The sequence below is a fragment of the Oryx dammah genome, unplaced genomic scaffold, assembly GCF_014754425.2.
Source record: "Oryx dammah isolate SB20612 unplaced genomic scaffold, SCBI_Odam_1.1 HiC_scaffold_4, whole genome shotgun sequence".
In the NCBI taxonomy this organism is placed as follows: Eukaryota; Metazoa; Chordata; class Mammalia; order Artiodactyla; family Bovidae; genus Oryx; species Oryx dammah.
Window position 1 is genome coordinate 11,343,072 of NW_024070188.1, and position 13,220 is coordinate 11,356,291.

Consider the following 13,220-nt stretch of genomic DNA (forward strand, 5'->3'; position numbering starts at 1 on the left):
GCCTCCTCCATCATGCTGCTTTTATGGAGTTTCTGCTATTATGCATTTTCTGTCCACAAGGGAGAAACTCCTCAGCCTGGGGCCCATCTATCTTCTGCCTCATAGCCACCTTTTGCTCATTTCCACTGCACCATGACAGTCCTGGCTTGACCATATAGGCAGAAGAAAACTCCCCCACCAGGCGTGGAGGTGGAACTGCTGATGTTAACTCAAGAAGAAGGTGGTCTTCTCCTCCTCCCTACTTTTGCTTTGATTATAAAACTGTAGCCCACTAAGTTCTTGGGGAGCAGCAACCCCTTGCCCACATGCTCGCAGGCCTCACAAGTTTCCTATTCTAATAAACCGCTTCTTATCTATCACTTTGCCTCCCGCTGAATTCTTCTGCACTGAGACATAAAGAACCCGAGCTCCTTGGAGCCCCCCAAAACCAACCTACATTGTTTCTTCACTCTGTCTCTATCATTGGAAAACATTTTTTTAATGACATATTTGTGATTTTTTAATTTACTTTTTTAAAGGTTTTTGTTGTTGTTGTTGACAGGCACACACAGTTTTATTTATTTATTTGTTTACCTCATTCATGTATTTGGTTTTGGCTGTACTGGTGCAAGCGGGTTTTCTCTAGTTGCAGTGCACAGGCTTCTCATCGCGGTGGTTTCTCTCATTGCAGAGCACAGGCTCCAGGCACACAGCTTCAGGAGCTGCAACTTGCTGGCTCCGGGGCATGCGGGCCTCAGCATCTGCAGCACAGGGACTCTGGAGAACGTGCTCAGTAGCTGCGGTGCACGGACTCAGTTGCCCCACAGCACGGGGAATCTTCCTGGACTAGGGATCAAACCTGTGTCCCATGTACTGGCAAGTGGAATCCTATCCACTGCACCACAAGGGAAGTCCTGGAAACCTTTTAATGAAAGCTTCATGCTCTAAAAGTCACCACAGCTAGCCAGTGTCGTCTGTCTCCTCAGAGAGCAATCTTGACAACTTCGATCCTTAAGGATTTATTATCAAGTGTTTACTCATTGGAAAAGACTCTGATGCTGGGAGGGATTGGGGGCAGGAGGAGAAGGGGACGACCGAGGATGAGATGGCTGGATGGCATCACTGACTCGATGGATGTGAGTCTGAGTGAACTCTGGGAGTTGGTGATGGACAGGGAGGCCTGGCGTGCTGCAATTCATGGGGTCGCAAAGAGTCGGACACGACTGAGCGACAACTGAACTGAACTGTGGACCAAAGGAAGGGAAAATTGCCTAATTGCTGTAAACTTGTCATTAGTGAAAACACACACAAAAAACCCTAACAAATTAATTCTATATTCTATTTGTCAGTTCTGTTTTATGAGTTTTAAAACTTTGTCAGTATTTTGGTTTAAAATGTTCTGGACTTTGGTTATAAATCAGTAAGACATATTGGTCTAAATTTCATGGTATTGGGTTATATAGGATAACAACGGAAGAGTCATCCAAGTTTATTGTCTGTTTATTTATTTCTCGATGATTTATGATAGCTTAATACAATCTTCTTTAGATCTTGAACCTTTTAAGTATTAATAAATTAAAAAATCAAGAATTATTAATTGAGCAAAATAATGATAGCATTAATTTGAACTTGAAGGTGGGAATGCATGGACAAAGTCTTAACACATGAGCATAAATCAGAGACACCAGAAACAAGAAAACTGTATGATTGTGACAGTGTTAAATTTTGATATTACTGTTGCTCAGCAATTTAGAATTGTTCATTTTGATTCATTAATCATCCCAGAAATGTTGGATTAAAGATGGCAAGAAATGCTTCAAAAAACTCCAGAAGTAGTGTCTTTGCAGCCTGTGTCTTCATTAAAATTTTCCATATAGTTAAAGATAGTGAACCTGGAAAGGATATAAAATAATTACAAGTAAATTAAAATGTATACTCATTTGCTAAAATGTTTATTTTAAATAAAATTCTATGCATTTTGGACATAAGTATATGTGTATATTACATGATAGTTATACACATAGATCTTTAAATTTGAAACTAATTGACTAGATTTTTACACAAAAAATTAATAAGAAATATAAGTAATTAACCAGAAAACTGGGAAAAGAACACATATTCAAGAAATTGTAAATTCATATAAGAGTGAAGTAGCACTTTCTACATTACACACAAGTTTTAGAAATTGCTATATGATAGTAGGTTGGAGAAAAAAGGAAACTCAATTCATTTATAACAAAAATGTAAACTTCTGAAAAATCTTTGAACACCGTTTAGCAATATATGACCTACCAACTTGAATACATTTCCTTTATGTATATTTTTTGGTAAAATAACAAATTATGGCAAGAAATGCATACATGAAGTGTCACTGTTATAGTATTTCCTGTTATATAACTTATAACAGAAAACAATGTCCACAGTTATGATGTATTCATTAACACTACATATAATTTAAACTGAATGGGTTAGATAGATCTTTCCTGATACTGCAAAACCTCCATGTAGATTTTCCAGTAAAAAGTGTGTGCAGAGCAGTGAGTATAATTTCATTTGTAGTAGCAGCATGGGTTTTATTTATTCAATTATTTGCACTGTTTTAAGTATATTTCAAATTCTATAAATTTGTACCAAGGACTGATTTTTTAAAATTGGGTGATGACCCAGGCATTCAGTTGAGTATATCTTTCCCTTTTCCCCTTGTCTTTCACTTCTCTTCTTCCCTCAGCTATCTGCAGTCTCCTCAGACAACCACTTTGCCTTCTTGCATTTCTTTTTCTTTAGGATGATTTTGGTGACTGCCTCCTGTGCAATGTTACAAACCTCAGTCCATAGTTCTTCAGGCACTCTGTCTACCAGATCTAATCCCTTGAATCTATTTGTCACCTCCACTGTATAATCATAAGGGATATGATTTAGGTCATATCACCTGAATGGCCACCTGAATGGCCTAGTGGTTTTCCCTATTTTCTTCAGTTTAACACTGAATTTTGCAATAAGGAGCTCATGATCTGAGCCACAGTCAGCTCCAGGTCTTATTTTTGCTGACTGTATAGAGCTTCTCCATCTTTGACTGCAAAGAACATAATCAATCCGATTTTGGTATTGATCATCCGGTGATGTCCATGAGTAAAGTCATCTCTTGATTTTTTGGGAAAAGGTGTTTGCTATGATCAGCATTTTCTCTTGACAAAACTCTGTTAACCTTTGTTCTGCTTCATTTTGTACTCTAAGGCCAAACTTGCCTGTTACTCCAGTATAACAGATACTCCAGTTATCTCTTGACTTTGTACTTTTGCATTCCCAATCTCCAATGATGAAAAGGACATCCTTTCTTGTTTGTTTGTTTGTTTTAGTCCTAGAAGGTAGGTCTTCATAAAATCAGTAAACTTCAGCTTCTTGGGAATCAGTGATTGGGGCATAGATTTGGATTACTCTGATGGTGAATGATTTGCTTAGGAAATGAACTGAGAACATTGTGTCATTTTTGAGGTTGGACCCAAGTACTGCATTTCCAGTTTTGTGGTTGACCATGAGGGCTACTCCATTTCTTCTAAAGGATTTTTACCCACAGTAGTATATATAATGGTCACCTGAAATAAATTCACTCGTTCACATCCAATTTAGTTCACTGATTCCTATGATATCAATGTTCAGTCTTGCCATTGCCTGTTGACCACATACAATTTACCTTAATTCATGGACCTAACATTCCAGGTTCCTATGCAATATTGTTCTTTACAGTATCGGACGTTACTTTCACCACCAGACACATCCACAACTGAACACCATTTCTGCTTTGGCCCAACCACTTCATACTTTCTGGAGCTATTAGTAATTGCCTTCCGCTCTTCTGCAGTAACATATTGGACATCTTCCTACCTGGGGAACTCATCTTCCAGTGTCATATGTTTTTGCTTTTTCATGCTGTTCATAGGGCTCTTGTGGCAAGAATATTTGAGTGGGTTGCCATTTCCTCCTCCAGTGGACCCTGTTTTATCAGAACTCTTCACTATGACCCATCTGTCTTGGGTAGCCCTGCCTGACATGGCTTCACTGAGTTATAGAAGCCCCTTCACCATGGCAAGGCTGTGATCCAGGAAGGGGAAAATATGTGTAGTCAAGGATTAAAAGCTGATGCCATTGCAGATAGACAGGTGCTTGAGAATTTCACATAATTAAAAAAATGTTTAAAACTACATGACAATTCTTAGAATTGATTACATTCTTCATCAGTGAAATGTTAACGAGCTAATTGGAAGTCTGAAAAGTCTGCTGTTACTTATTTATGCAGTGAATTTAACTCAGATTCCTTGTGAAGAGCATCATAAAGTATCTCTGGAGACTAAAAGTTACTTAAATGATATTTTGAGAGGATTTTTGTGAATGGAAATATTTGTCTCTGTTTAATTAATTTAAGTGCTCATTTTTTAATATCACTATTTGTATTTTACTAATGCTTTGCTTTTAACATATCTGTTTTCCCTATTCTTTGCTCATTTGGAGATCCCAAGGTCTTTGGTGCTGTTACTGAATTTTGACTGTCAGTGGGAATGTGAAGCTATGACAACAGTGGATAGACAATAGTAAATACCTTGTTATGTGATATCTAAACAATTATGATATCAAGGTTTGTTTTTTTAACCATTAGTATTCCATATTTAATCTCTAAATTTTTTTTCTGGTGAAAGCAACTCAAAACCACATATTAAATTCAAAGCTAAATTTTGGTAAAATCAAATCTTGTCAAAATATTGCCGTATAGGCCTTCCCAGCTTTCAGGGACCTTCAATTCTTGATTCAGTTCTTTACCCTTTCATCTTAGGAAGATTAAGGAAGAGCCAGTTTATATGATCCAGGCCTAGAATACAATTATGCTATGTGATAATTTGACAGAGATGGCTGGGCAGATCCTAAAACACATGCATCTCCTTTCATGGAGTAGATTTGTCACACAAAACTGTTCTTAGGCAGCAATTTAATTCCTTCCCCCTGCTTGCATCCAAATATGGGATAATGTGACTAGGTCACACCAGTAGAGTATGAGATGAAGTGAAGGAATTGTCAAGACTTTCTCCAATACAGTATCTTTCTGTTGGTGAGTTGTGAATCATGTAGAGGTTGGGGGTTGGAAGAGCTAGAGATGAAAGCGTCTTCAGTCAGCATTGTACGAAGGAAAGCTGCCACTGACTGAGAACATTGCCCTGGGACCATTACTGGAGGATGCAAGAAGAGGCTTCAGTTGCAGAAGCTCATAAGGTTTGGGTTTGTTATTCTACCTAATGCAAATAAGATTTCAGAAACATATAGTTTAACATTTAGTTTGCTTTTATATCTTTTAAATCTTTCAGATTCATTTTGTTGTGTTTTAAAAATACTAATATTGGGGACTTCTGTGGCAGTCCAGTGGTTAAGACTTTGCCTTCCAATGAATGGAGTGTGGGTTTGATCCCCAGTCGGGGAGGTAGGATCCCACATGCTTCATGGCCAAAACATAAAATAGAAGCAATATTGTAACACATTCAATAAAGACTTTAAAAATGGTCTGCTCAAAAAAAAAAAGCTTTAATTTTTTTTTTAGTTTTTAAAAGTACTAATATCTTAATTACATTTTAAGTTTGGTACACTGCATAAGTGCATGTCTGGAAAACTGGGATGATGTAGTAATTCAAACTTGCAATTACAGATTTCTTTTTTTCACTCTGCTAAGAAACTCTGCAACTGAGGGGCTAAAGCAGAATACTTCTGCCATGACTAGTAAGGCTGGTGGGAGGGAACTCACATAAGTCAGTTTGCTAGTTTTGCCATGATAAGTTTTTCTTTTTTTCTAAATTTAAAAGTGACATTAAGGCTTTAAAAAAAAAATACTGTTTAACAACAACAGAAAGAATATATCTGGGTTTGTAGATGAAAAAAGTACACGAGATAGTCTGGTAGCTTCATGGGTCAGTAAGGACCTATATGGTCAGGGCCTGTAAGATGACTGCTCTCTTTCTGTCTGAGCATTGCTTGCCCTGCTCCACACTGCCTTACCCTTGTTTTACATGCATGATTGCCTCCCCTTCCTAAGCTGAAAGTTTAAACAGTAACTACATGCATGATCAGCCCAACCCTCAGTTAATGACTGTTGTAGTCCTCGGGCCAGAATGGTTCTGGTTTCTTTAAGAGTATGTGTTATGGCAACATATATCTCTGATCATCATTATTTCTTCCTTGCTCTATTCAATGCGATATTGATTAAAGGTATTGTTTATAAGCCTTTACCTGTCATGCTATCCACTTCATGAAGAAGATTTAGACCAAGCAGGACTATGTTCTGAAGGTCAGTAAAGTCGCTGATGAAGGGGGCTCTGTCCCCATCCACAAGCACTCGTGGTGGCAGGGCCTTCTGGAACTCAGATACTGTACTAAAGGTCGTGGGAAAGCTGGCTACAGCTAGATAGTCCAAAACCACGTACCAATCTTTCCCAAATCCTGCTTCTGGTTTAGAATAATATTCTAACCTAAAAGACAAGCAGAAACACGGTACAGTTATCATTTGTCACTCAGAACAGCACCCTCGTCATTTTCTTAAAAAGATCACTTTCTGTTAACAAACTAAGAATGTAATTTTTAGTTTTAGAATGCGATGGCTTGAGTGCCTGCCTTAGATGATATAGGGAACCAATTCCCAAAGATTAAATATAATATTTAATAAGAAGACGGATATTAGGAAATAAAAAGGTATAGATAAGACCAAAAATTATTTGCCATATTAAGTAGAGGTAACTTGGGATCCATGCTTACCTGTCTTCAAAAATTTTGTAACCATCTTTCAAGCTTGAGACATGAGCCTCCCACAAGTACTTCAGTAAGTCCTCGAAGCTACTAGAAGGTGACTGCAGGTGCTACAGTAAAGGAGAGAAATGTATTCATGTTTGCTCAACTGGAACAACTATTCTCACTACAAGTTCACTTTGTCCACATTTCCAATTTAGCAATAGTCTACATCACAGGTGAATTTTATTTCTATGGATCAATTTTCACAAGCCATGAGTGACGGACAATCTGTAAAGACTATAATAATGATTAGGAGCAGTTAGGAGCAGATTAAGAGTAATATTGCATATATCTATAAGAGATGAACCTCATTTTCCCCCCAAAGTCAGTATCATTTTTAATTTATTTTTTATTGAAGGATAATTACCTTACAGAATTTTGTTGTTTTCTATCAAACCCCAAGAGAATTTTATTTTTTGTTTATCAGCTGTTTTTCTGCTGCCATAGTTGAAATTTATCACAAAAGTTTAAGAAAAGGTGGAAATTACAAGAATACATAACTTAATAAAATCTTTAAAAATGAGCTAATAGTCTATAGAACTAGTAAATATCTCTTTTTGCATTGGTTTTGGTCCATGACTATGCTTAACCAATGTATTTTAGTTTGGTCATTGAATATGTGATTTTGATCGCCACGTAATAGTTTAGTTATACCTATTTGTGACCACTTATCAAATCATTTGAAAGAAGTTAACTAACTATTCTAAAACCGACCCCATAATCATATTTTTCCCAAGTGTTCTTGCTCACTTGATCTGAAGGTTCAATTTACCAGAATAATTTTTCCATTCAGTATGTGCTCTTGCATTTATGTATGGCTTGTTTAGAGTGGGATGAGTGGAGAGATTTGCTGTGAATGCTGTAAGGCTGTTAATGCTGTATTGGTTCAGAGGATGTAAATGACATGTAATGCCTTGATGTCATGGAATGAAAATGAAAGAAAGTGAAATTGGTAGTCGCTTAGTCGTGTCCAACTCTTTGCAACACCATGGACTGTAGCCTGCCAGGCTCCTCTTTCCATGGGATTCTCCAGGCAAGAATACTGGAGTGGGTAGCCATTCTCTTCTCCAGGGGATCTTCCTGACCCAGGGACAGAATCCATGTCTCTTGCATCGCAGGCAGATTCTTTACTGTGAGCCACAAGGGAAGCCCATAAAGTAATGATATTAATATAACTTGCATAAAAACTTATATTTTTATACCATATAATACACACAAAAACCTAAACAAAACATCACACATATATGTGGAATCTAGAAAAATGGCACTGATGAACCTATTTACAAGGCAGGAATAGAGGTGCAGGTGTAGAGAACGGGCTTGTAGACACAGCAGAGGATGGAGAAAGGGGGACAAATTGAGAGAACACATTGGCATTATTCACTATCGGGTGTAAAAATGTGTAGTTAGTGGGAAACTGCTGTATAGCACAAGGAGCTCAGCTCAGTGCTCTGTAATGATCTGCAAGAGTGGAATGGGGGAGGGGGGCTCAAGAGGAAGAGGATGTGTGCATAGCACGTGCATGTGCGTGAATGCTCACTTGTGTCCTTCTCTTTGTGACGCCACGGACTGTAGCCCGCCAGGCTATGACAGAGGCTCCTTTGTCCATTGAATTCCCCAGGCAGTAATACTGAAGTGGGTTGCCACTTCCTCCTCCAGGGGATCTGGAGCAGCCCAGGGACTGAACCCATGTCTCCTGTGCCTCCTGCATTGCAGGCAGATTCTTTACTCTCTGAGCCACCAGGAAAGCCTGTGTATGTATATATGTATGTGTGTATGTGTGTGTGTGTGTGTGTGTGTGTGTGTACATATGGCTGATTCACAGTGTTGTGCAGCAGAAACTAACAGAACATTGTAAAGCAATTATATTCCAATAAAAAAAGAAATTCTCTTACCACCTCCTGAGAAATTAAATAATAAAACTTGAAAAAGGCACCTTGTAAAGGGCATTCCACTTCCTCATCGTTGAAGGAAAGGAGGACTGGCAACTAGAAACACTAAGACAAAACTTTGTCTGGTCCTTGGGTGGTGGCAAAAGCAGCACCTGGTCTGATGATATCCCCATTATGCCGGAATCAACCGCAGCCAGGAAGGGCAGGGCACACAGAAAGTAATTCATATCTGTCAAAGAAGACACCTGTCATTAACACAAGCGCTGACAAATATGATAGAGGATATTTTTAAGTAATCTGTAAGCCTTTAAGCAAAAAGTCACAGATCCAGAAACATGAAAAAAAAGTCACCGCAAAATGTTGAAAATCTCCCTAAGGATCATATGCACAACTCTATCGTGTTTCTGTTAATAACCCTGCAATTAGAAATGAAGATGGGCTAAAATAGTTGAGCACTGCTGCTGCTGCCGCTCAGTGGTGTCTGACTCTCTGTGACCTTTTGGACCGTAGCCCGCCAGGCTCCTCTGTCCGTGGGATTTCCCAGGCAAGAATCTATTTCCTTCTCCAGAGGATCTTCCCAACCCAGGGATCAAACCCGTGCCTCCTGTTGTCTTTTGCACTGCAGGCACACTCTTTACCCACCGAGCCATCAGGGAAGGAAATAGTTGTCTACAACATTTTAACACACAAAAAGTAATTTTAATGAATTTGGTATCATTCATTTTTTCAAAGCATTATGTAAAAATGGAAGAAAGATATCTACTTGTGCGTAGAATGATACACTTCTGAGGTTTTACCATGAAATGTGACTTTTTTCTAAATTATCTTAATATGCTATAATAGTGTGGATATTTTGTATTTTATGTTTAATGTACAACCATGACATTGTGAAGGGCTTGTCTCACATTAAGTCTTTGAAGCAAAAATGTTGGCTAAGTGTTGGCAACAAATCTTTGGATAACTAAATTAACACTGAATTAAGATTTTTAAATTGCTCTCTAAATAGAACCCATACCAACAAATGTAGACGTACCAATCTAGTTGACTCTAAAACTTGTTGTACTGATTACCACTGGTGATGCAGAACACTTTTCAGCATAGACATGCATTCTGAATGCAGTCCTCCGCCCCAGGGTAGCAGGCTGATGTTCCAAACTATTGGAGTCCATGTGAGAAAAAAGAAGCCTAAATTCTAGATCTGTGGCCATGACAATTTCTGAGTCTTTGGAAAGACTCAATTAGGATCATACAAGAAAAATAAGTAAAGATGTATATGATGCATGTCAGTCTGCTGCTAAGTCACTTCAGTCGTGTCTGACTCTGTGCTACCCCATAGACGGCAGCCCACCAGGCTCCCCCACCCCTGGGATTCTCCAGGCAAGAACACTGGAGTGGGTTGCCATTTCCTTCTCCAGCATGTCACTCTAAGAAAGTGAAATTAACTGTGACCTTGTTTCTAATTAGTGGGAAAGATCTCAAAGAAATTGTGTGTAAATTAATTTCACCACTAACGCACAAGATAAAATTAAAGAATTAGAAAATACCTTCTGAATATTTAACTATTAAATATCTGACAGAAGCCTTACATTACTAACTGATAGAATGATTTGTGATACATTAATCTCTGACATTTTTACAAGTTTTCTAGTTAAATATATTTGGTCTGAGCAAAATGAAGAAAGAAACAAGTATTATTTTCGTGTTCTCTCCTTTTTCATCCTTCCTGGTCCTGGAGACTTCTCTGTTTAGTGGGACCTCCCATCTATCACCAGTGCTGGTCATTCAAAAGCCATTGTCCTTTGCAACCCCTTGTGCCAGTCCCTGGCTAAAATATGTCCTAAGGAATCGTTATTGAAATTGTGGCCATTAAATCCTAGAATGTGACATAAAGGCCACGAGATACATGATGAAGTGGATTCATTTTTACGGAGCAATAGTGCTGGTTTTGTTTTGTGTCCGTCCCTAAGATTTTAACTTGAATATTTTCTTTGGGGGAAGGTTATTAACCTATTTCGCTATTAAATGAACATACCAGCCCACCAACTGTCTACAGAGATGCACAAACGATCTCCAGATTCATAGCCACAGTCTGTTGTTCGGGTGGGATCAATCAATCTGCCTAGAAGAGAGAGGATACACAGATTATTTACTATGCACATTTTGAAACTTGTTATAATCATCCCTGGCCTAATTCATTTTGTTTGCAAAGAAGCACAAACATTTATCTTCTCATGGTTTGTGTTTCTCTTCCTATCACTCTTTACCTTCATTTCCCATATCAGGACCAATTTCTTTTCCTTCTTCTAACATCACAATATTCCACTTTAGAATTATCTGTTTTGAATATTATTTGCTTTTGTATTTACTCTTTTTCCTAACCTGATTGTTATTGAACAATGATCATTAAAGAACTTGCTAATCTATTCACCTGCATGAATATTAGAAGTGTGAACTTTCCTGATTGTTCCTCAGACTGCAAGGCACACACACACACACACACACACACTGCACCCAGTCACATACACTTGTGCCATGCTATTGTTCTTTACCTTACTTTTTCATACTATTGAGATAAGAGTCAAATTTCTGCTGGTGGACCTAAATTGATATTTTTGAAAATTAGGTAGTTGTTTTCAATGTGCAGCCACTCCTGAGAACCACTGTTTTTGTTCATACTTTTATTCCCTAGTAGATTTCATTTCTTTTTTCCCCAATGAAATTCGTTCACATTTCAAATTTCAATTCAGATCCATTTTTTTTTCTGATTACTCCATCTGACTCCACCGTGTCCCTTTATTTTGCACTTTAGCTTTTAACCAAGAGTTGTTATTTATTGCTCATTGTTTCATTTCTGATATCTTTTCTGTTTTAATTGCGTTGTAAGGTCTTGGATGGCAAGGAAACTGTCTGAAACACTCCCACCCCACAGCTGCTTTTAGCAAATGCTGGAGACATATAAGCCCATTATTAGGTAAGGTTAGTCAGGCTTGATCATAATATGTAAGTGTAATGAAAGAATAAGAAAAACACTAATCTACCAGCCCATTCAGCCTTCATCTACTACTGGCCCCTAGGCCCCTGAGACTGGCGTGCCTCCCATAGTGCTAATGATTTCTCCTAGATCTCCATCTTTTTGATTCTAGGAAAAGCCTGATAAAGAGCTGGTTTGAGTCTCAAGACATCACCTGACAAAAGTGGGTGAACAGCCAACTTCAGTAGCTCCACCATGTGACTCCTCCTTAGATCTCAGATAAACTATAATCTTCTCCCTATATATATATTTTTTTCATCAGAACAGAACAAATTTCCTTATCGGTAGTGTTATAGTATGGAGTGAAAGAGACACCACTCTCTTTCATAAGACTTTCTGCCAGCCAAATATCTTATAATTTAGGAATCTTTGGCCCAAACATATCTGCCTACTAAACACTAGAATGAACTTTATTTTTGAAAGGAATTGATCTTTTGCAGAGAAACATCCTCATGAACAAGGTCCCTTTCTTGCCTCTCTCCATCTACATGTATAGGTAATCATAGTTAGAACTTCAAGAAATTCAAAGTAATTTAACATCATCTGTTTTAATGCAATATCTTCTTGACTGTTTTGTTCATCACAGTGCTTAAAATAGAATCTGGCATCTAGTAGGAGTTCAAGTAGAATGCCCAATATGTTGGAAATGAAGTCTTTTTGTGTTTGGCAACTATGCTCTATGCCCCAATGCAGTTTCAAATCAAAACAGGCAACCCAGAAAGATTTATGGAGGAGAAGAGTAGAAAACTAATGGTTATAGGGGGAAAAGAGGAAAAGGAAAGAAATCGATTTTCAAAAATTGGTTTATACAGAGTTCCATTTCCCAATTACCACATGGGTAGATTGGAAAAATCATACAAGTAAAGACAAATCATTCTTACCTGTCATATACTGCCAGCTGTGCTGCAAAGGTAATCCCCATAAAAAATTTTGTTCATTATCTGGTGCGAATTTTTCAAAATAACTGGCTGTCTTGTTCAGGAGGATTTTATACATGCCCATTCTCTTAGGGTATACCCAGGGATCAATAATGTACTTTCCATTCTCCATACTGTAGTCACTGAACTGACCAGGACTCTCATTCCACAGTAGGAGATACTGATCTGAGAGACTGAAAACTTCTGCTGAAGAAACAAAAATGCAACAAGCTAGCACACAGGCCCAAGGAGCAAGAAGAGACGGCATGCTGGAGCTGGGGTCTGAGACTATGGCAGGGCTTTTGTTGGAAAGTGCAGGAAGAAGGCATGGTATTTCCTCATATCAGAGCATATCACCTTTGTTCATTTCCTTGAGATGGTAGGAAAGTCTTACCAAGGAAAATAGGCTGCTTCCTCAGATATACAGAACAAACTAATGGACACCAGAAGAGAGAGGGGAGAAGAGCGGGGGGCGTTAAACTTGCATGAGATAAATAATCAGCAATATTGCATAGCACAATTTATAAATACACATGCAAATATGGGCTTCCCCTGTGGCTCAATGGTAAAGAATCCGCCTGC

General features: G+C 38.2%; 1 protein-coding gene across 1 annotated transcript; it reads right to left on the minus strand.

Moving 5' to 3' along the window:
• Positions 1-1,461: 1,461 nt before the first annotated feature.
• On the minus strand, positions 1,462-12,920 carry CUNH6orf58 (chromosome unknown C6orf58 homolog). The gene is made up of 6 exons (XM_040238967.1): positions 12,603-12,920; positions 10,723-10,809; positions 8,735-8,919; positions 6,766-6,866; positions 6,244-6,482; positions 1,462-1,871 (listed from the first exon to the last, which is right to left on the minus strand). The coding sequence occupies exons 1-6, from the start codon at positions 12,904-12,906 to the stop codon at positions 1,756-1,758; spliced, it is 1,032 nt and encodes a 343-aa protein (XP_040094901.1). The 5' UTR covers positions 12,907-12,920; the 3' UTR covers positions 1,462-1,755.
• Positions 12,921-13,220: the final 300 nt, after the last annotated feature.

Bases quoted from the DNA above. Each gene is read 5' to 3' on its own strand.
- CUNH6orf58 (XM_040238967.1), bottom strand. From the start codon at position 12,906: ATGCCGTCTCTTCTTGCTCCTTGGGCCTGTGTGCTAGCTTGTTGCATT. The intron at 10,810-12,602 runs GTAAGAATGATT...TCTCTCTTCTAG, and splicing joins CAGCTGGCAGTATATGACAG to GCAGATTGATTGATCCCACC. The intron at 6,867-8,734 runs GTGCCTTTTTCA...CCTTTACTGTAG, and splicing joins AGTGGAATGCCCTTTACAAG to CACCTGCAGTCACCTTCTAG.